General features: G+C 43.9%; 1 protein-coding gene across 5 annotated transcripts in view; it reads left to right on the forward strand.

Moving 5' to 3' along the window:
- HHAT (hedgehog acyltransferase) overlaps window positions 1-23,672 on the forward strand; it is a 365,640-nt gene that overhangs the window by 159,791 nt on the left and 182,177 nt on the right. For all 5 annotated transcript variants that reach the window (XR_011467202.1, XM_070384727.1, XM_070384728.1 and 2 more), the window contains one exon: window positions 16,762-16,797. Coding sequence is in view for 4 of the 5 variants with exons in the window: in XM_070384727.1 (XP_070240828.1) it covers window positions 16,762-16,797 (36 nt within the window). In the remaining variant the exon portion in view is untranslated. The remainder of the gene's footprint in view (window positions 1-16,761; window positions 16,798-23,672) is intronic.

Consider the following 23,672-nt stretch of genomic DNA (forward strand, 5'->3'; position numbering starts at 1 on the left):
TTTTCTAAGCTGTTACTAATCTGTAGTAAACTTACCTGGTTTTCTGTGTCTTCCATCCTCTCATTCTGGCTGGTACCCTCTAAATATGCTCCTCTGTTATCAATCTTTCTTTAAAGTAAGCATTTGAAATTGAGGGTGACCTTCCTGGTGTGGTCTAATGAGCACAAAGATGCATTATCTGTTCTTTTGTTCTTCTATTAAAGTGGACAAATGCTAGCATTATTATCATTTTTTGCTTCACAACTTTGATGATTATTGAGCTCACTGTTAAGTAAACTCCCCAAATCTTAACGTGCCTCTGTGATACCACTTTGCCTGCATGCAGTACGTGCAGGGCTTTATGGGCCACAGTGAAGACCTGGCTGCTCTTCTGAGTAAAATGGGAAGCCGTTGTTGGGTTTAAGTAGAGAGATGTGTCCTGCGTTTTTAAGAGTTCATTCTGACTGTACTATTGATAACAGCCTTTAGGAGAGCAAAGGGAGCCCATTAGAAGGCTATTTATGAAATAGAGGTGAAAATTTTTCAAATTCTGAATATAATTTAGAAAGTAGAGCTAACGGGATTTGCTGATGGATTGGATATGGGGATTAGAGGGTCAAGGATGACTGCAAGGATTGTGGCAGTGGCATCTAGAAGTATAAATTACAATCAATCGAGATGGGGAAGTCTAAGGGAGGAGAAGATGCAAAAGGAAGACCAAGAGTTTAGTTTTGGATATGCTAAGTTTCAAACTTCCTTTAGACATCCAAGTAGAGATGTTAAAAAAAGGAGGGAGATATATGGGTGTGGGATGTAGGAAAGAGGTTTGGGTTGGAAATAACAATTTGGGAGTTTCTAGCATATAGGTAGCATTTAAAATTTGGACATAGGGAAAAAAATTGTATATAGGATTGTGAGATTGCCAAGAGAATGAATATATAGGGGAGAGATGAGGACCAAGGACCGGTGAGCTCGAGCTCTCTGATCTGTCAGGTTGGAGTTGGCAAAGACACCTGAGAAATAGCAGCCAGTGAGTTATGAGGAGTGACTAAATGAAGGTCAGGGAAGATAATTATGTAATAGATTACAAATTTAATATTAGCATGCATCATATATAACAGCTAAGATGAATATGTAATAAATGCTTCATATAAACATATGTTTATATAAGTACAAATATATACTTCCCTGATGGCTCAGTTGGTAAAGAATCCCACTGCAATTCAGGAGACCCTGGTTCGATTCCTGGGTTGGGAAGATCTGCTGGAGACAGGACAGGCTACCCACTCCAGTATTCTTGGGCTTCCCTGGTGGCTTAGCTGGTAAAGAATCTGCCTGCAATGAGGGGGACCTGGGTTCGATCCCCGGGTTGGGAAGATCCCCTGAAGAAGGGAAAGGCTACCCACTCTAGTACTCTGGCCTGGAGAATTCCATGGACTCTATAGTTGATGGGGTCGCAAAGAGCCAGACATGACTGAGTGACTTTCACTTTCACTTTCTTTCATAGGTACAAATAGATTAGAAAGTGTATGTAATGGATTACTTCTGGGGAAATAACCAAGAATCAGAATGCCTGGGTATTGTGCTCAGTTCTGCTGTTCTTAGTACTTAGACTTTAGGCAATTTAAATAACTTTTTTTTAGCAACATTTTTAATTCATCTGGAAAGTGGGGATTTTAATTCTGGTCTTACTATCAGAGTTATTGTGAGAATCTGTTGAAGTAATGGACAAATATATTTTCTAGCACATGCCTCCTCTCTCATCTATTTTGTATGTATCCATATACACACATACATGTATGTATACTTGTATGTGTATATGTGTATTTATGAGTATATGTGTATTTATGAGATTCCACATATTTAGTATATTGTTAATGTGTCATGAATCACTCAGATTATGACCTTTGGGTGGGTTATAATCATTTTAGTAGGTAGAAGACAGTGTTTTGAAAAATACAATAGAGAACATCACTATGAATTGCTCAGAGTAAAGGTAAGTCAGATTTCTGGAAACTGTTTCTGTTACATATCCGTACTCAATATCTATTCCAGATTGTCCCAAAAGTTAGCAGTTTAAAGTAATAAGCACTTATTATTTCTGAGAGTCGGTGACTGCCCAGTTGATGGTGACGCAGGTTGAAGGCAAGCTGTCCTCCGGGTCTTCGGTCAGAGACTTGATGAGGTTGGAGGAACCATTTGCAAGCTCGCTCTTGCACGCATTGGCTGGAGGCTCAGTTCCTGGTCAGGTGGGTCTTTTCTTAGGGCTACTCATAGCTGGCTTCCACCAGAGCACATAATCTGAGTGAGAGAACAAGAGAACATCCCCCAGACAGAAGCTACAGTTGATAACCTACTCTCATTACTTCCGCCATGATTCTCTTCTATTCTGCTAGTCACACAGACCAGTCCTGGCACAGTGGGGACTACGCAAGGCTGTGATAGCCAGGAGGCAAAGACCATTGAGGACCATGTTGGAGAGGACTACCGCAACCTCTCTGTATATTTGTGAATACTGGGTTGAGATAAAAATTTATTTCTTAATGTGGATCATGTGAAAAAATGTTTTAAGAAACACTGCTCTATAGTGTCTTATACTGTGCGCCATTGAAAGAGGCATATGTTAGCTGGTAGAAGCCCATTTCAGCAGCTCTGCTTTTGATACTGTTTTATACCCATGGTTAGTTACTAGTGACTCTGATCATGAACCAGTGATTTTTTTTTTAACAATGAAACAATACAAATAAAGTCTAAATGGACTATTTCTCTTTAACCGAAATGAACCTGTGCTTGTGTCGTGTATCCTCTCCTAGACCCCCTGTCAGATTTCTGTAGTGGTATGTCATTTACCCATCTGGTCATCTGCCATCCTGGGCTGTTTATGGATTCTCACTTCAAATCTTTGGCCATATTTTGTGCAGGCCATGTGTCTTGTTTCATGTATCTTGTGGAATATGATAGCTGGGTTTGTGATAGTAATTATACTTTCTTTTTTTTTTTTTTCTGTTTACTTATTGGCCTGTGGGTGTGGTTTGAATTATGAGGTTGTAGGAAATTTTACGTGTAGATAAAGGGGTTTCAGCTCAGTTCAGTCGCTCAGTCATGTCCGACTCTGTGACCCCATGGACTGCATGCCAGGCCTCCCTGTCCATCATTAACTCTTGGAGTTTACTCAAACTCATGTCCATTGAGTTGGTGATGCCATCCAACCATCTCATCCTCCGTTGTACCCTTCTCCTCCCTCCTTCAGTCTTTCCCAGCATCAGGGTCTTTTCCAATGAGTTAGTTCTTCACATCAGGTGGCCAAAGTATTGGAGTTTCAGTTTCAGCATCAGCCATTCCAATGAATATTCAGTGATTTCCTTTAGGATGGACTGGTTGGATCTCCTTGCAGTCCAAGGGACTCTCCAGAGTCTTCTCCAACACCACAGTTCAAAAGCATCAATTCTTCAGTTCTCAGCTTTCTTTATAGTCCAACTCTCACATCCATACATGACTACTGGAAAAACCATAGCTTTGACTAGATGGACCTTTGTAGGCAAAAGGCACTTGTAGCTAAAGAGAGAAGTTTATACCTAAACTTCTATTTTGTGAAGAAGGCTTATTACATACATAACAATGTGCCTGATTTAAAGGACTCTTATGGAATAATTGTAGCTATGACTTATAATGTAGCCTGCTATGAAAAGCAAATCTGTTTTAGCTTTCTTGGTTGATTAAAAAAAAAAGCGTTAAATGACAGACAAAGAACAATCTTTGAAGCACTAATAGACTGTAAGCAGGCTAGGAAGTCTCTAGGTAAACAGTTCGGAGCCCAGTGGAAGCACAGCACTAAGTAAAAACATATAGCCACTGGCTTTAACTAAAACTGGGGGGGTTTCAAGATGGAGTTGCTTCTTAGTGGGCAAAGGGAGTGCTATCAATTTACTGGAAAGTGGCTGTTTTGCAAGAAGCCTCCTGGTTTGCTCTCTGCTGTGTGTGCTTTGAAATGCTTATGCTGCTTTTCAGCCCTGCAGCCACTGGTCTCTTCTGACTTGCTGAGATCGCATGACTGAGGACTTCTCTCCATCACCAGTCACAGGGGATGGACAGATGAGGACTGTTATTGTCAGCAGGCTCCCAGGGACAGAGGCCCCTTAGTTCTTAAAATTCCCCTAGCATCTTGGGTTTACTGTGATTTTCTACGTATCAGTTGCCTCCCTAAGCTGTAAACTCTCATAAGTGGACATGCTCCCCAGCACCTGCCAGTCATTGGCCAAAGGCGGGGACTAGACACATACTTGTTGAAGAGAGGAAGTTCAATTCTTTATTCTCTTGAATGGGTTTATGTTCAGAAAAAACAGGTTTATGGTGGTAATATGCACATGATGCTGCTTGTTCTCAGTGATCCTGTTAAGTGTAGTAAAATTTAACTTTCCTTGAAATATGTGAACTTAAAAGTGTTGAAGACTATTTATAATACCACCTCTGTTTCTTTTTAAAAGTGTTTATTTCTTGATTTTTGACTACGTTGGGTCTCAGCTGTGGTGCGCGAGATCTTCCTTGTAGGGTAGGTTTCTCTCTAGTTTCAGCCCACGGGCTCCAGAGGGCCTGGGCTCTATAGTTGCAGCACTCGGGCTCTCTAGCTGTGGTTGTGGGTTAGTTGCCCCCATGGCATGTGGATCTTTGATCAGGGATCGAACCCGCCTCCCCTGCATTGACAGGCAGATTCCTAACCCCTGGACCACCAGGAACGTCCCTCATTGCTGTTTCTTGAAGTAAGATTTTTTTCCCCCCTTTGAAGCCTATCTCATTTTCAGTAACGTCCAATGGGAGGAGGACTTAATTTTCATAACAAGAGATGTGGCCCACTGACAGCATGAATGAGCCGGTCGAGGACTGCTGAGCTAGAGAACTGAAGATCTCTTGAGGTTAAGAGATCTCTGTGAGCATCCTTGAAGGCCAGAGTCCTTGTAGACCAGGCAGCATCATCAGTCAGCTCTACGAAGTGCCTTCCTCTCCATGTTACAGAACCAAGCTTGGGTCCTCTCACGCACGTGCAGTAAAGCCAGTCTACTGAGGCTGGGTTGTGGTGAAGGGAAGTGCAGTGTTTATTGCAAGGGGCCGACAAGGAGTCCCAGAAAGCCAGTGCTCAGAAAGTCCCGACTCTGCAAAGAGTTCCAGCAAAGCATTTTTTTTTAAATCCAATTCAGTTTTTAAAGCTTATCTATTTATTCACTTTTGGCTGTGCTGGGTCTTCGTTGCTGTGTGGGCTTTCTCTGGTTGCGGAGAGCGAGGGCTACTCTCTAGTCACAGTGCGCGGGCTTCTCATTGCCGTGGCTTCTCTTGTTGCTGAGTACTCTAGTGGGGTGTGCTCGGGCTTGAGCAGTTGGGGCTCCAGGCCCTAGAGCACAGGCTCAGTAGTTGTGGCGCACAGACTTGGTTGCTCTCCGGCGTGTGGGATCTTTCCTGACCTGGGACTGAAGCCATGTCTCCTGCGTTGGCAGGTGGATTCTTTATCACTGAGCCACCAGGGAAGTCCTTAGCAAAGCATTTTTAAAGGCCAGCTGAGGGTAGGGGAGTTCTAGGTCCTGTGATGAGCTCCTGCACAATTCTCTGATTGGTTAATGGTGAGGTGACAGGGCAGTGTCACAGGGGTTAATAACATTATCAGTCTTCAGGCTCCAGTAGACCTGGAGGCTCTATGCTCATGGTCATCAAGTATTTAGTTTCCATTCTGTGGGGCTTTTACATGTCTGTAAAACAGCTCAGGAAATGTGCACCAGATATAGTTACCTAGGTGCTTCAGAGAGGAACTAAAGCAGAGGATATGAGGCAGGGAGGCTCTGTCCCTGGAAGCTTCCATAGGGTCCTGCTTGGTTACCTCCAGAACGCTAAACAAAGGACCGCCAATGAAGTTGCTGTCGGTTTGGCCCATGGACCTGGCTTTGGCATTATAACTTTGGGAAGCAAAAGCAAATGTTTGCATGATGGTCTATGGAAAGTCCAGAGCTTTGGTGTGCATGGGCGCTCTGCCTTGCTGTCTCTTGACTTTTCCTTGCTGGCTCTGCAGGGCTGGTCAGCCCCAGGCAGTATGTCCTGTCTGGTTTGGGTGAAACATCTGTGTCCCGCTGCTTCAAGCCTCAAGCCTTGCACTGTGATGCAGTCCTGCAACGCGCCCTCCTCGCCTGTGCGTGTCTGCGCTCCGCTCCCCACTCCCTACACAGCACTCCCTCCACCTGTGTATGCTGGCTTCCCTTTGACAGATGCTGCTTTGTAGCCTCTTTTTTTTTTTCCTTCTGAATTTCAATGAAGAGAATTTGTTAGAAAGTTACAGAAGGAAAAATAGCCGTGCTCTCTTTGATTAGTTGGAGCCATGTAGGTAAAAGAGATGCCTAAGGAGAGGCTATGAAATTTGCTAGTCATTAACATGAGAGAGGCTGCAGAGACTTGGGGACTCATTGTTTTAAAACCCTGGTTTTATCTTGGACAGTCAAGGAGGAAATAAATGCCAAAGGGGCATTCGTATCCAAGTTCCCATATGTAATTAGTATGAAAATAAGACTGAAGAGGGAAAGGGTACAAAGTAGTGAGAATGACACTAATATCAAATTTATCAAACATCATTTTTAGGTATAATGACCAGTTTCTTTGAAATTCCAATTATGATAATGAATCTTCTGTTTTGGTATAAAGAAGAACCTGTGTCCCTCACCCCACCAAACACACTTGGGTCTTACTTCTTTTCAGACCTATTGGCCTTAGATTACTAAGAGTGGCAGAACCAAGTGGGTGACTGTCCCAAGGAGTGAAACGAGATCGTTGACAATCATATGATGCAGTTTTTCATTATGCAGCCATAATGAACAGCTTCATCAAGCACGTGGCATGAGTAATCACTCATTGTAACGTTGTATCCACAAGAGAAATGCTGTGTGGTGGAAGGAGATTTCAATCAGATGTACACATACACATACAGAGAAGACTTCAGCTTTTAAGACTGTGTTAACATTTGCTCTGTGTTAAATTCCTGTGTTTTGGTGGCATTTAGGGGATAAGTATTGACTTTTTAAATTGTCTAGTTCCCAATCCCAACCTTCTGAGGCCTGACCTACTTTATCGAGGTTCCTAAAGCACTGAGTATCTTGGGTCCAGTTTACTTTACAAATTGGAAGCTGAGGCCCCTGTCTCTGTATAATCTTTCCTAATGGGGAATAAAAGGCAAAGGTCAGAGGTTCTCATTCTCTTTTTGGAGATAATTCAGTAGTTGTGTTGTCAGGGGCAGCCTGGGCAGAAAGATCAGTTGAGCTGTATCAGCAGGGATATTCCATCAGGGATATGATTTCTCTCCTTTATCTTGCTGCTTCTTGTTGCGTTCTGGGCATCATCACTGCACGTGCTGCCTTGCAGAAAGAAGAGTACAATTATCATCATCTCCAGTGGCTCTGGAGCCAGCTCTCTTCTTACTCAGCAATATTTTAGATTCCAATCCACAGTGATATCCTGTGAGGGTTCTAGCAACTGGCTTCCAGGGAGAGGAGTCTAAATACTTTGGAATTGACATGCTCCCTAGAGAGCACTTCCCACCCCTACTAGCCAATTTCTATTTATCCTACAAAACCCGGCTAGAATATTACCTCCTCTGGGAAGCCCTTCCTGGCCTCACCTGCTGTCATAATGTAAACACTTCTTTCCTGAGCTGCTAGACACTGTGTTTTGTTTTTTTTTTTTTTTCCACAAGGCCCTGTGCATCCCATCAGTAGGTGCTTTACCCTTATTAATGTGAGGGGACTCCCTCGTCCATAGTCCTACCTCAGAACTGATATCCGCTATTAAAGCACTCACACATTACTGTGTTTCAGGTTCCCAAAGCCTATATTGTATTTTTCTTAAGAATAAAAACAAAATTTGTCCTAGTCTAGAAATTACAAACATAATCTTTTGATAGGCGTATCTCATATGATTTACAATATGTGTTATTTAGAAAGCTCTGAGTTTTTAATGAGATCTGAGTTCAAGTTGAAATTGGGTCCCTTCCTAATTAAGTCATTGTAAGCAAGTCTTTTAACCTTCATCCTTGTATTTGTTTATTTGTTCACGTATTTATTGAGCCTGTGGCATAGGTCCTGTTAGATACCCTGTGTTGGCTTCCTTAGCTAGAAAATGGGCCTAATATACAAGCTCTACTTTCCTTGCAGTTTGTTAGGAATTGTCTGACAGTGCTTTGTAAATGTAAATCTCTATTGAGACATTATTTATGATTATTTTAATAGACAAGGACTTGTGTGCCAAAAATAGAATAGAACAAAGCAGCAGATATTTGCTTTTTTGACAGAATTTGTTATAGCCACATCAAAAAAGTGTTATGGACATATCAGACAGCACCATCTGGGGTGAATCAGCCTCAATTCTTTTTTCTTTCCTTCTTGCTACCTACATTTGAAATATAATCCTGAAAATAGGAATCCTACTGGCTTAGTCTGGGTGTCCTTCTTATCCTTCTCAGGAAAGTGGGAACAGGGACTAACTGTCTCACTAGCACCAGACACAGTGGGTGAGAGGTGAGTCCCCGAGGGATGTCAGACCTCCCCTCAAAATAAACAGGCAAGCAAACAGAAGCAGCAAACGTCTACCACATAACTCTTACCCATTTTTTTTCTCAGCAGATGCCTTTGTCTCATACTCTGGTAAAAGGCCTCCCTCTACTAACTCTGCAGGCTTCTGCGCACATCACCTGTCACAGTGGAAAATTTACCCCTGGAGAAACAAACAAAACCACCTCATTTGTCTCATCTTTCTAAAGCTACTCTCCTGCCTCCTCTCCTTCAGAACCACACTGTGTACACAACATCAGAGTTAATTGTACCCACTGTCCCTGCTTCCTCTCCTTCCCATTCATTCTTCACTCTGGCTTGACTTCCACTTCAGTCACTTAGTGAGACTACACTGGTCCAAGCTGCCGAGGACCTTCACGCTGGCAAATGTGTCTCATAGGTATTTTTACGTGAAGACGTGAAAAGCACGATGAGCTTAGATCCCTACCTCACGCCATGTGCAAAAGTTAACTTTCAGATACCTTAGAGACTAACACTGAAAGCATGATCCGTAAAAGAAACATTGATGAGCTGGACTTTGAAGAAGAATTCAAAACTTTTGTGCTTCAAAAGACAATTTTAAGAAAATAAAAAGACAAGCTACAGACTGTGAGAAAATGTTTTCAAGTCACACGTTGGATAAAGGCCCTGCTTCTAGTATGTACACTGGGGTAGGAACTTAGCTTTCTTGTTCACTGTTGTATCCTAAGCATCTGTTGCAGTTCATGACATTTGGAACGGGCTCTGTAAATATTTGTGGGATAAATGAATGACTATAGCATTAATGCAGTTCGGGGAAGAGTTTTTAGGAACATAATAAAGTCGGAGGAGGAGAGAAAATAATCTTGAACATTTGTAGGATGTCTGTGAACCACTTGTAACCGCTAGGTTTGTTCCTTTTTGGATCTCCGTGCCACAGGGAAGGAAACTGAGACCTGCAAGGATGATTTATTTTTTTGCCCAAGATCAAATACCACTAAGTGGGAGAACTAGAGTTCACACCTTGGTTTCTAGTTCCGCATCTAGTGGGCTATGGTTTCTACTCTAGTTTAGGAAAGGTCTTCACTCCTGAGCCATCTTGGCCTGGCACTGTGCCTTCTCTCTTTGTCTTTCTCCACCAGTGTGAGATGTCCAAATCTCCAGGCTTTGGGGCTATTTCCCCAGAATTTGCTCCGTGATAATCTGATGGTGAACACACATGTCTGATGCATTGAAGAGCTGTCGTGTGAAAACCCAGCAGCAGCTTTCACTCTGTTTGTTTTGGAGAATATGTCCTCCCAAGACTACAGTTCTCATGTTCTACCTTTCATCAAACTGTATTTCAGCAAATATGTTTTGGCTGCCAACTGGGGTCTGACTGGTTCACTTTTACTTTTTCCTGTTTTCCCTGCAACACTTTTTATTCTTGACTGTGCAGGCTCTGAATCTCAGATTGATAGGCAGGCTAGATCCAGATGGGACCAGACTATGGAAAAACATGAGAAAGTCAGGGAATGGCATGCTGCAGACTATATACATGGCTTTTACAGATGGCGATGGAGATGGCATGACCTGATGCCAGTTATTATATGATGTCAGCAAGAAACCTGTTCTAAGTATTGTGTCCTGGGCATTCTCAGAAAACAAAGACATTGATTGAGGCTGAGAGGAAGGCAGTATTGTGACATTTGAATAAAGAACTGGGTCTCTAGGAGACCTGGACTGTTAGACTCAGCTCTGCTGCTAGTTGTATAGTTGCGGTTCAAATTATTTCATCTTCCTTATCCTGTCTTTCCAAATCTGTCAAGTGAGGAGGTTAGAGCAGATAAACTTTAAGGCCTTTTCCACTCTTTGACATTAAATTAGATAGCCCAGCCAGAACTAACCAGGGCTTCTTGAGCATAGGTATAAACTTTATTCTCCTGGTGATTTGATTTAATGTTTACCTCCAACTCTCTACATCAGTCTTCAGACTTCCCAGATAGGAATGTGACAGCTATATTTTGGCAGTCCACTTAGGGGATAAACAAGTCTGGAGGTGAAAAACCATAAGGGTTGTACATTGAAGAAAACAAGGGAAGGATTGAGATCTGAACATGGTACCTCACCAAATACTGCCCTGCCTGTGTCATGCTAACTGGCTACGACAACAGAGATTCTAAAACATACCTCGCTGATTATGGACAAAGGACATTTGCAGCTTCTGGCCACAGTTCACTGCTTTTTTTTTTTTTTAAATTCCTAGATCCTAAACAGTCAGGATCAGCCTGGGAGGAAGGACCAGGCCCCCTCAAGGCAGACAGCCTGTCAGAGTAGAATCGATTCTGGATCTAACTGTGGGCTCTGGCCTGAGTTCTGCCACGGACATGCTGTGAAGGCCCGACGCCTCCTTTTTCAGAGCGGGTGCTCTGTGAGTAAGCGTGAGGGCACCACCACTCTGGCAGGTTGTTGTTGCTGCTGTTCAGTTGCTAAGTCATGTCTGACTACACCATGCCAGCCTCCTCTGTCCTTCACTGTCTCCCGGAGTTTGCTCACATTCATGTCCATTGAGTCAATGATGTTCTCTAACCATCTCGTCCTCTGCTGCCCCCTTCTGCTTTAGCCTTCAGTCTTTCCCAGCATCAGGGTCTTTTCCAGTGAGTCAGCTCTTCACATCAGGTGGCCAAAGTAATGAGGCTTCAGCTTCAGCATCAGTCCTTCCAATGAATATTCAGGGTTGATTTCCTTTAGGATTGACTGGTTGGATCTCCTTGCAGTCCAAGGGACTCTCAGGAGTCTTCTCCAACACCACAGTTCAAAAGCACGAATTCTTTGGTGCTCATCCTTCTTCATGGTCCAACTCTCACATCTGTACTTGACTGATGAAACAACATAGCTTTGACTAGATGGACCTTTGTCAGCGAAGTAATATCTCTGCTTTTTAATATGCTGTCTAGGTTGGTCATACCTTTCCTTCCAAGGAGCAAGTGTCTTTTAATTTCATGGCTGCAGTCACCATCTGCAGTGATTTTGGAGCCCAAGAAAATAAAGTCTCTCACTGTTTCCATTGTTTCCCCATCTATTTCCCATGAAGTGATGGAACCAGATGCCATGATCTTAGTTTTCTGAATGTTCAGTTTTAAGCCAACTTATTCACTCTCCTCTTTCACTTTCATCAAGAGGCTCTTTAGTTCTTCACTTTCTGCCATAAGGGTGGTGTCATCTGCATATCTGAGGTTATTGATATTTCTCCCGGCAATCTTGATTCCAGCTTGTGTTTCTTCCAGCCCAGTGTTTCTCATGATGTACTCTGCATATAAGTTAAATAAGCAGGGTGACAATATACAGCCTTGATGTACCCTTTCCTGATTTCAAACAGTCTGTTGTTCCATGTCCATTTCTAACTGTTGCTTCCTGACCCACATACAGATTTCTCAAAAGTCAGGTCATATGGTTTGGTATTCCCGTGTCTTTAAGAATTTTCCACAGTTTGTTGTGATCCACACAGTCAAAGGCTTTGGCATAGTCAATAAAGCAGAAATAGATGTTTTTCTGGAACTCTCTTGCTTTTTCGATGATCCAGTGGATGTTGGCAATTTGATCTCCGGTTCCTCTGCCTTTTCTAAATCCAGCTTGAACATCTGGAAGTTCATGGTTCACGTACTGTTGAAGCCTGGCTTGGAGAATTTTGAGCATTACTTTACTAGTGTGTGAGATGAGTGCAGTTCTGTGGTAGTTTGAGCACTCTTTGGCATTGCCTTTCTTTGGGATTGGAATGAAAATTGACCTTTTCCAGTCCTGTGGCCACTGCTGAGTTTTCCAAATTTGCTGGCATATTGAGTGCAGCACTTTCACAGCATCATCTTTCAGGATTTGAAATAGCTCAACTGGAATTCCATCACCTCCACTAGCTTTGTTCATAGTGATGCTTTCTAAGGCCTATGTGACTTCAAATTCCAGGATGTCTGGCTCTAGGTGAGTGATCACACCATCATGGTTATCTGGGTCATGAGGACCTTTTTGTACAGTTCTTCTGTGTATTCTTGCCACCTCTTCTTAATATCTTCTGTCAGGTCCATACCATTTCTGTCCTTTATCGAGCCCATCTTTGCATGAAATGTTCCCTTGGTATCTCTAATTTTCTTGAAGAAGTCTCTAGTCTTTCCCATTCTATTATTTTCCTCTATTTCTTTTCCTTGATCACTGAGGAAGGCTTTCTTATCTCTCCTTGCTATTCTTTGAAAGTCTGCTTTCAAATGAGTACATCTTTCCTTTTCTCCTTTGCCTTTCACTTCTCTTCTTTTCACAGCTATTTGTAAGGCCTCCTCAGACAACGATTTTACCTTTTTGGATTTTTCTTGGGGATGGTCTTGATCACTGCCTCCTGGAGGCATTAGCCCAAGCTCAGTCTAATTAGCTGATGGTTATCAGACATGAGCTGCTGCTATGGATGTGACTGAATACTTAGAGATGCTTCCTGAAAGTGACTGAAACAAGGAGTCAAAAGCCTGAGGCTAGGTAGCAGCTTTAAGTTCATTCATTCCGGTTTTCTATCTGATGGTTCAGTCTCCTCTGCACACCCTCTGAGTCCATCCTTGAACTCACCTTGTAATGAGGAACTCCCGCCTTGCTAGGATATTGTAGCTTGCTCCACAGTTCCCTTTCCTCTCTCAAGCTGCTCCTGCTGTTGATTGGAGTTCAGACAACAAGAATGTCCACATCACACACACAGAAGATTTCCTGTTTTTACTTTCCAGAAAGAATCAAGAATAATATGCGCAGGATCACTGCTTCTTACGTACCCTCATAAAGAAGTCTTGGTTTATTGTGAGGAGGTAGCTGTGAGAGATTACTTTCTCCAAAGGAGATCAGAATAATTGTACTACAGTTTGGTAGGTATCTTATTTCAGGAGAGAAGCCCCACTTCTATCCGTGGGTATTTATTTTACGTATTTACAGGTTATACTTGGTGTGTTAAGTAATTACTTTTGAGCATCTGCTATCTGCAGTGTCATGTACTAAGAGCCAGGGCAGAGACAGAGGCGTTGGTGCCTTATTACAGCATGTCAGTCACAGGTTGATTTGTTACCCACCCGGATTCTTGGACTCTAATGAATAGAAATTGAAGAAGCCAGATTAGAAATTCGGAAAGGGTGTTGTTTCGACTCCTGCTGCATCATGATGGAAGGAAAACAAGTAACAGGTTCGCTTGCTTACTCCCAAGGAGGGGCCAGCTGGTCCCTTAAATGGAGTGAGCGTTGGGGTGGATCCATGGTTCGGGCTGGAGGAGTGGCTTGGATGGTCTGCCCAGCCCCCTGTGATGCTCTGTGCAGGGGATCATGCACAGGACCCTCCTTTTGCTCCAGGCACCTCAGAAGGGACAATTGGGTTTTGGCCTTTTTCTATCTTTTTCATAATCGGTCCCAACTGGCCATGCACACATTTATTTTAAATCCGTTATAGCATCTTTGTATCCTGTTGCTCAAGGAGACGTTTGTCCAGGTGCAAGCACTGCAGTAAAGGGTCCCAGGTGCCAGCTTGTCTCCGATTCACCAACAGTTATTTGTTGAGAATCTGCTTTGTGGCTGCCTTGGGTTCTTGCCCTTACAGAGTTTGCCATCCGCCGAGGGAGGCGGTGTTTGATGTCGATCACACTGTATTGAATCATTGTTGACTCTGCCACCTCTTCACGAGGCTCCGCTCTCCTTGAAGCAAGGTTACGTGCCGTGCATTACTAAATTTCCACCACCTGGCACACTGTAGGCAGAAGGTAAATATTTGTTAAATGAGTCAGTGGCTGGATACATGAAGGGAAAAACACGCACTTTGGCATCTGGTGCTTTAAGCTAGGTCTCGACTCAGCAGTTTGCCAGCTAGGTGGCTGGGGATAAGGACAGGCAGTTTTACAAAATAGGGACCTCTTTTGCAGTGTGGTTGTAAAGATTAAAAGAGGGAATGCACAGAGTGCTGCTTATGCCTGCATGCTAAGTCGCTTCAGTCATGTCCAGCTCTTTGCAACCTCATGGACTGTAGCCTGCCAGGCTCCTCTGTCCATGTGATTCTCCAGGCAAGAGTACTGGAGGGGGTTGCCATTTCCTTTTATGTCCATTTTTAATTTGACTTCTCCTGCCGAGTTATTGGGAATGGGGCTTCCATTAAAACAACTCTAAAAAATTGGAGGGAAGGAGAGTACTATTCATTGAGTACTCTTGATGCATCAGGCACTGTGCTCAGCCCTGTATCTGTTTTATCACTGAATTCTCATAACCTCCCTATGAGTAAGTGTTAGTTGCTCAGACGTGTCCGACTCTGCGACCCCATGGATTGTAGCCTGCCAGACTCCTCTGTCCATGGGATTCTCCGGGCAAGAATATTGGATTGGGTTGCCACTCCCTTCTCCATCCCTGTGATAAAGGACCTCTGTTCTCCCCAGTGGGGAAGCTGGAGTCTGGAGCATTGACATAACTTTCCAGAGCCTGGCTGACTCTAAGACCCGAGCAGGTAGACAGTGCCTGCAGAGCTAAAGGGAGCAAGGCAGGTGGGCTTACTTGGGGTAGGGCAGCCACGTTGGGAGAAACTGAAATCAGGTGGAGGTGGAAAGGGAGCAGTTACTTCAAATCAACAGCCCTTTTCAATTAGTAATCATGAGAGGCAGCGAGAGCCCGTGATTTTAGTGGGAGGAGCAAGTGACTCCAGGCTTTTAGGGCTCAGTTTGACTCTCAGCTTCATCCTCTCCTAGCTGTGAGCTTTGCACCAGTTACTTAGCCTCTGAACTGTAGTTCCTTCACCAGAAATAGAGACGCCAGTACCTACCTCCCTGACAACCACATGTGTCTGTGAGCAATGAACACAGTAGTTGCCACCTTCTAGATAAATGATAATTCCTATGAATATTATTAGGTTTTTCATTATTCCTTCGGGGGCTTCTCCCCTCTCCCAGCTCTGTTCTGGGGGTCTCTGGGATTCCTTCTGTGTCTGTTCTATTCTCTGCTTCCTGCAGCACAGTCCATTGCTTTCTGTAGGTGGTATAATTGAAAAACCAAAATCTTTGTTTTAATGCATACACACTACTACCTCGCAGTTCTGGCAAATTTACAATCACTGTCCATCATGTCAAGATTTTACCTACGTGGCTGAACAACGTAGCCTTGGTTTTGGTTGAGAGGAGGGAGCATTTCTGTTTGTTATTGTTGTTAAATCTATGTTAAATATAATTATAGGAATTGATCTCATCCAGGTCAGTATAAAATCAGCTGAAACAAATCAGCTCTCCCTGCAGGTATATCTCCCTCTAGAGCTCTGTTCAGAGACTTATGAGTAAATGGAATTTAGGTATCTTGACTTTGATTTTCTCTGAATTATAGAAATATTTCCGGTGAGTCACACAGTAACTGAAGTATCTGATATTTTGGCTTTGTTTCTCTCTCCTCACCTACCCCGTGTCTTTGGTCTGTAAACAGATGCTGGAAAGCATCTTGTCATTTAAAGGTATCCCACAAGAAATTGTATTTAGTATTATATGTCAGAGGGGTGAGCTGAGATGTTTTAGGGTCAGGGCTAGGGCAGACCCGGATGCTAGGGGGACAGTCCCCGGGCCTGCTGGATGCCGGTGTGAGGCCCAAGCACAGTGGCCAGCATGGACACACGTTCTCCCTTCCCTGCTAGAGCAGACCCGGATGGGGCCGGGTGGTGCTGTCCTATGAAGAAGCTCCAGGGACTCGGGCTGGGCGGAGATGGAGGCCTAGAATTGACCATTCCCCACCCCTGTCTTCCCTTTGGCCAGGGGGGTTTGCTGTTTTTAAACCATAACTTTATTAATTTTTGAGTAAATGAGACAGCTAGTATTATAAAAGAACTCCTTTTTTTTTTTTTTTTTTTGAAAAGTGGTGAAATCCACTCTTCTGGACTCTTAAGAGGAGGAGGTTAGCCCTGTCCTGACCGTTTTGCTATGGTAGAGCAGTGAGCAACTGCATTAGAATCACCTGGCAGGCTCGGTAAATCTGATTGCTGGGCCTCATCCCCAGAACTTCACAGTTGGTGTGTGGGGGTGGGCTGAGAATTTGCATTTTCAGCAAGTTCCCAGAGCCTGAGGCCATGGCTGCCCCAGAGGACATACCCTGGCAAGAATCACTATCATGGAGTAACCCGTGTGTTCCCCATGCTGCGAATGTAAATGATGGCTATTTCGTCAACTCCACCACTGCTGTGACTATCTCCTATTGATATGCTTCTCTTTGTCTTCCTTCCACAGGCATTTTGACGTTGGACTACATGATTTCTTGGTTAGGTAAGCCAATAATTTTAATTTTAGATATCATTGGCATAGCCTGTCTATTATGGAATCCTGAGATGAAAATAAAGCCCTTGTTAAATATCTTGGTGAATAATGGCAACTGTGTAGTTGTCAGGAAAACACTGCCAGCACTGTTATTTGTGTGTGTGTGTGTGCATGCCTCCCAGTCACACAAGAGTAGCCAGCCTCTTTAAACAATCAAAGGGATTTATATCTGAAACGGTAGTTACCTAACTATTGCGCTGCTGCAAAGACAAATAGAAAAGTGAAGAGAGCCAGCCTGCATTCATACATTAAACAACCGTCTTGACCAGTCTTCCCTTCACTGAATTTAAGCTTTTTAAAAATGGAATCTACTGGTTCTTTTGAGCTTCCCAGGTGGCTCAGTGGTAAATAACTCACCCACCAATGCAGGAGATGTGGATTCAGTCCCTGGGTCAGGAAGACCTCGTGGAGGAGGAAATGGCAACTCACTCTAGTTTTCGTGTTTGGAGAATTCCATGGCCAGAGGAGCCTGGCGGGCTACAGTCCATGGGGTTGCCAAGAGTAGGATGTGACCAAACAGCAGCTGGTTCTTCTACAGTCATTAAGACACCAACTTTGTTCATAATTCAAAGAGATTACACATAGCAGTTTATATCCTAGTATATTGGTGATTTGTTAGCTGAGTTGACTTATGGGGTGTGTTAATTCCAAATAGTTATTAAACAGAGGCTAAGTGGAAACATACCAGAATATTAACAGAGTTGCTAAGAATATGCATACTTTCTAGATTTTCATTATACTGAGCATGTATTTATTATTCTAATAATGCTGGGAAATGATCATTAAATGTACCTATCAAAAATATATGTGGAAAGCAATAATGGTTGCGGAAGGACTATAAGCTGAAGATTACAAGGAAACCAGGAATCATGTAGAGTGATTTCCTTTCTGCAACTGTTTGGCTCTAAATGCTAATTAATTCTTAGAGTCCACTAATAAACAGTCTTGTAAATCACACGTGATTATTTCTGGGTAGATGTTAACAGTGGTTCAGTTCTCTGCGAGGCACGGCCATCTCCTTGTGGGTAAGATGCTCTCTGAGGAGAAATATACATCTTTGGCATCACCTGGATCCTAAAACAGCAGCATTTCCTCTGTGCTAGATTGCATATGGTGGTGTCCAAGAGGGGCCATGGCTACCTTGTCCTTTCTCTACGTCCTTATCCAAGGCTGTGCAGTGAAATTGCACAGTGAAATTCCTTGGCCTGGGGAATATGGATTATCCTGGCTTTCTCCAGGCTCTCATACACGGAAGGTTGTGTGTAAACTCTTACCCATGATACATCAAGGGTAAATGTGTTTTAGCAGGAGGGATAAAGGGTCAGTGGTCAGGAAAGGCAGGCATGAGAATTCTGTATCTAAACCCATCATAAAAGCTGCCTGAACGAACTTCAGGGGGTAGACTGGATCTTTTGAGTCAATGTCTTTGGTGCTCCGCGTTACTCCCATACTACTGTTCACACGAGTGCTGTGGTGCCTGCAAGTTTGTACTCGGTAACTTTCTTGAGGGCTGGGAACACATCTTAATCCCCTTTTCATAATTCAGTTATATAGAGAATCGACCCTTCAATTTGTGTAGGGGTGACTGAAGGAGTAAATGCATGAAATGAAGCAGAAAGGACTGGAGGGTGAGGATTACAAGAAGCTGTTTATTTAACGAATAATTATTAAGCCTACCACGTGCCACTTGGTTATTTCTGGGAATACCATGGTGAGAAAGGGAGACATTTGATTTAAAGCTTTCCCTCAGCTCATTGCTTGCCAGCCTTGTGGTTTGAGCAACCCGAAGTGAGGAGGAGGGGTGGTCCGCTTCTGGGACCCCTCCTCTCCGTCCTTTTTCTGGGCGCCAACCATATCTCCCGTGTTAGGGGAGGAGGCAGAGGGAGTGGTTAAGTGACTCTAATGTAATTGGCGTTGGGATCCCCTGATTTTGGCAGAAGGCCCTTTTGTGTGAGTGCTAGTAAGATGCTCAATGAGTCACCTTAATCCGTTATTCTGAGAACCAAGCAGAACTGGGGCTTCTTTCTGCCCTGCCGTCTTCCTGCAGTTTTCCTTTCCTTTCCTCTGGCCTGGGCAGAACAAACCAACACGCCTGTGGTTATCCACTTGGCGAGTAAGAGGTCAGTCTCTCCTTCTGGGAGGCCTGCCCAGTCTCTGGATGAAGTCTCTTCATCACCTCAGCCACCTCCCAGCACGTGTCAGCACTCCCCACTAAGCCAAGAGCCTAAGGATTCTAAATCTCTTCCTGTCTTGCTGTATCTCACGTTCACAGAACCCAGGGTGGCAAGGCTTGAGCTGGGAAGCCGGAAGAAAACTCAAGGGGTGGTAGGAACTGCAGACAAGTTTATTCTTTAATGGTGGTATGGCAGCAAAAGGGCCTTCTCAGATGGGGCTTATACACGTTTACAGAGCAAAAGTGGTCCATGGCCGAGCGGGTACATCGTGAGAGACATGCGCGGTGCTCTAAGTGATCTCAGCCATCACGTGACCGTGTATTTACAAAACGTGGAGCGAGAGGCCTTGGGGGTGAGAGAGCCTGACCACCGCCATCTTGGCTCATTTGCTGTTTCCCTGGACTTCCTCTGGCCTCCTCCCAGCTTGGGGATGGGGTGGGACAGGGTGTGGGTGGGGGAGCTGGTTGAGGGAAATAGTCATTTCTCCATCTCCTAGGAATTCCAGGATGGTGTGGGGGGTGTTACCCCTTTATTTCCAGCTGTCTTTAGAAAGTGGATCCTTTCTGCTCCCATGTTGCAGGTGAGGGTGGGGTGCAGATCGCAGACCTGCTGGGGACTTAGAACTTGGGGACTTGGGCCCTTTAGTGAGAACTGTTTCATCAGCATGTCAGTGTGGAAGCTGGGTTGAAGAGATGAAAGCAGGAGGTGGGGGAATGGCAGCCACAACCCTTTTTAAAGGTTAAGCTGTGATGGGGAGGACAGAAAGACCAGGCAGCTGGTGGAGAGGGTGGTTTGCAGGGGGATTTTGTTTTTCCTTTTTAATTGGAGGAACATTTAGCCAGCAGAAGGTCTTAAGTGCCCTTTAGACTTAAGAAAGTGGTTTCAGTTGGGTGGAGAGGAGCAGCACATAATTGCCAGGGCAATGAGGAAGGGAAGCCTTGAATGGTGATTTAGTGACCTCAGAGGGCCTTGGCATATCAATGGAGAGATTGATGTATCAATAGAGAGATCCCTAGAGGATTAGAAGAATAAGGGGGATGGGGGTGGTTAATACTCCAGGAATCCTTCTCAGTCTGTGATGACCAAGAGAAGAAAATATATTTCCATTTCTAAAAAGAGGACATGTTGGAGAAATTGGCATAGACTTTTTTTTTTTAATTAACTGCAATTATTGACTCCAAGTAACTCTTAACATGTACTCTGGGTTGTCAGGCTGTATTGAATGCTTAGGGTTTGGCAGGAAAGAAACTGCAGCATGCCTGAAATTAATCAGCTTCATCTTTTACGTTGATGGAAGCAATGTCAGCTTCTCTGGAATGACATCAATTTCCACAAAGCCAAGAGCCCTATCTGTGATCTCAACCTAGGCAACTGCAGGGAAGGATATGTTTCCTTTTAAGTTGTTGGCGTGTTTCACTGGGCTGTGGGACAGGAAGGAGCTGTCACAGTTAATGAAATGTGAGCATTTCTGGTGTTGGCATTTTATGATGACTGTGGGAAAATTCTGTGCACTCAATCCTTCTGCATCTTATAGAAACCAAAGGGAAGACTTCCTGGAAACAGTAGTCACAAATCACCGAAGAATATTCTCAGAAGAGCATTAGCTAGGGTTCTTAATGTGATGCTACCAAAGAAAAAGGGGAAAAGTGGCCAATCTAGGAAAAGAAACACAGAAGAAAGTTGCTCTTTGATTTTAAATAGGTAACAGGATGACTTGTTTAAATTTAGCTTAGTTAAGTTTTGGCAAGAAAGTAGAATTGATTAGTGATGTTTGGTTTGATTCTTGCTGTTTCATTTTACCCATAACTGTAGCCAGCCCCACCCCTTTTATGAAAGATATACTGTATTTGCTTTGTATCTACCCACCTCCCCCCTTCTAAGTACCTCAGATCGGGGAATCATTTTAAGTGACACAAGATGCTCTCATGACTTTTAAAGGAAAATCTCAAAACATCCTTCTTACATATTGTCTGAAAGATGAAATTTGTCAGGGGTTTTGTTTTTTAAACAATTACTCCTATGCTTGTGCATGTAAAAAGCAGAAAAATGTTCACCGTGTTTTCTTCTTGCTTTCTGTATTATTTAGCTATTTAATCCATTTTAATACATATTTCAAATAAGAGTCTAACTTAAATACTGGGACTTCCCCGGTGATCCAGTGGTTATGATTTGATGCTTTCACTGCTGTGGGCCCAGGTTCAGTCCCTGTTTGGGGGACTAAAGATCCCACAAGCTGTGAGATACAGGCAAAAAAAAAGGCAAAATATGTTTTCTTTACCATCACTTTCCCTTTTTGTTCTAAAGTGCACGTGTGAGCACTTCAGAACCACTACTTTTGTCCTTAGGAGGATTTTTTTTTCATTGAGTGTGTTTTTATTGGAGGATGGTTGCTTTACAATGTTGTGTTAGTTTCTTCTGCTTAGGAGACTGTTTTGATATCCTGTCAGGACCATCAGAAATGCCAAGTGTGGCGGAGATGCCAGGGGTACACGTTAGGCAAATAGAAAAAGGCAGTGGGCCTCAGGCATGGCCCTGACGCTGCTCGAGAAGCTCTCCGGAGCTGACACAGTCATTGGAAGATAAATTCCTTTACATAAGCAAGCAGATTCTGCCTAGAGATCCTTCAACATAGTGCAGATTCAGTCCTGTACAAGCTCTAATGTTTCTATGAAACAGCTCCGCTGTGCGCTTTTGAAGCATGATTTTGTTCCAGCAAAATGGGCCAGCCGCTCACTTCTGTAGTGTCCTTTTCCCCTGGAGGTTGATCCTGGGGCCCACTTGTCAGAGGGCAGCACACTTCAGTGATGTGTCAATGAATGGTTCACTGAATTCTGAAATGAGCAAAACTGGTTTGGGTTTTCTCTTGGTGACAACCTCTACCTGACCCAGTCACAAAACCAGCCCCACAGCAGAACAGAAGTGTTGTTTGGGCTGAAAACATTGATGTTTTGAGCTTCATGAATCATAGGGTAGTCTGTAAGCTCCTTTATTTTGAGCACCCTGAAGTCCACCGCCACACTTGCTGTAGTTTAACAGTAGCAGTCAAAGAGTTGATAAAGAAGTCTGCTCACCATCATTTGAAATTATGTTTTGGGTCATGTGATGCCTGCCTCGCATCTTTAAGAAGCCTAGTAGTCAGATGACTAGTCAGTTCAGTCGCTCAGTCGTGTCTGACTCTTTGCGACCCCATGGACTGCAGCACACCAAGCTTCCCTGTCCATCACCAACTCCCAGAGCTTACTCAAACTCATGTCCATCTCGTCGGTGACGCCATCCACCCATCTCATCCTCTGTCGTCCTCTTCTCCTCCCACCTTCAATCTTTCCCAGCATCAGGATCTTTCCCAATGAGTCAGTTCTTCGCATCAGGTGGCCATAGTATTGGAGTTTCAGCTTCAGCATCAGTCCTTCCAATGGATACACAGGACTGATTTCCTTTAGGATGGACTGGTTTGATCTCCTTGCAGTCCAAGGGACTCTCAAGAGTCTGGTTGAATCTGATCCCTTGCCATCTCTCACATCACATTTTCCTTTCTGCTTCTGGAGAAGGGATATTCACCTTTGTCTGTACTTTGGGCTTCTTACCTCACAGAGTTGTAGTGGGGTATATAATATATGCCACACAGTCAGCTCCATGCCTGGAAACAGTGAGGACTTAGTAGGGCTTAGTTTTTTCCTTCCCCCACCCCCACTTCACCTCTGGAATCAGGGTAACAGGTTTGAGTCCTGGCCCCCTTCCCACCTTGGGGTCACTCACTAACCCTTTCTGAGTTTTTGACAACTTCTCTGACGCTGTCTCTCCCTACTCAGAAGTAGTCAGTGATTCTCTTTTCCTGGGTCAAAACCAGACTAATCCACCCTGTCCGGGGCCCACAGCAGTAGGTCTTCAGGTTCGTTTGTTCCATGGCCGCCTCCAGGAGATCTTCCAAGCCTAGGGATTGAACCCAGGTCTCTTGCAATGCAGGTGGATTCTTTTACCGTCTGAGCCACTGGGGAAGCCCTTTTCCATCTCATCTCACCTTTAATCTTTCGTGTCACTGCCAAATGGGTCCTCGTGCTATTTTCCATCTTTCTTCCCACTCCTGGCTGCTTTTCCTGGCTCATGTGTTCCCCGTGTGTGAAGTGCCCACCTGGCCCCCATATTCAAGTCCGCTCCTTTCAACTCCGTCTCAAATGCTGCTTCCTCCGTTCTTAGCACGTGTCTCCATCTTGGACCTATTGTCTTTTTTTTTTTAACATGTTACACATCAATTATCTCAGTTTTTAAATAATGCAGGGATTGCCAGTTCATTGCTTTACTCTTTTTTAAATGGGAACAAAGTTCATTTGCTTGGTGATAGGGCTGAAACCAGTGTCCCTTGTCTGTAACCCAGGGATGCAGAGCGTAGGGAAGGGGCTGAGCATTTGACACCATGAATTAAAAGAAAAAAAAAGTTTGAATAATCTTATTTTTCAAAAATGGAACAGAATTTAGTTACTATCTCCTTTTCATTTAATCCATTTATTTATGCAACCAATTAAGTGGTCTAAGCACTATTTCAGAAACTGGGATGAAAGCAGTGATGGGCTAGACAAGGTCTCTGCCCTCCCTTGCCTGCATTGCAGTGGGTGAAGCCAGAGAGTAAATGAGCACGGCATTGCCCGTGATGCG

Source organism: Bos mutus, chromosome 16 (genome assembly GCF_027580195.1).
Source record: "Bos mutus isolate GX-2022 chromosome 16, NWIPB_WYAK_1.1, whole genome shotgun sequence".
NCBI lineage: Eukaryota > Metazoa > Chordata > Mammalia > Artiodactyla > Bovidae > Bos > Bos mutus.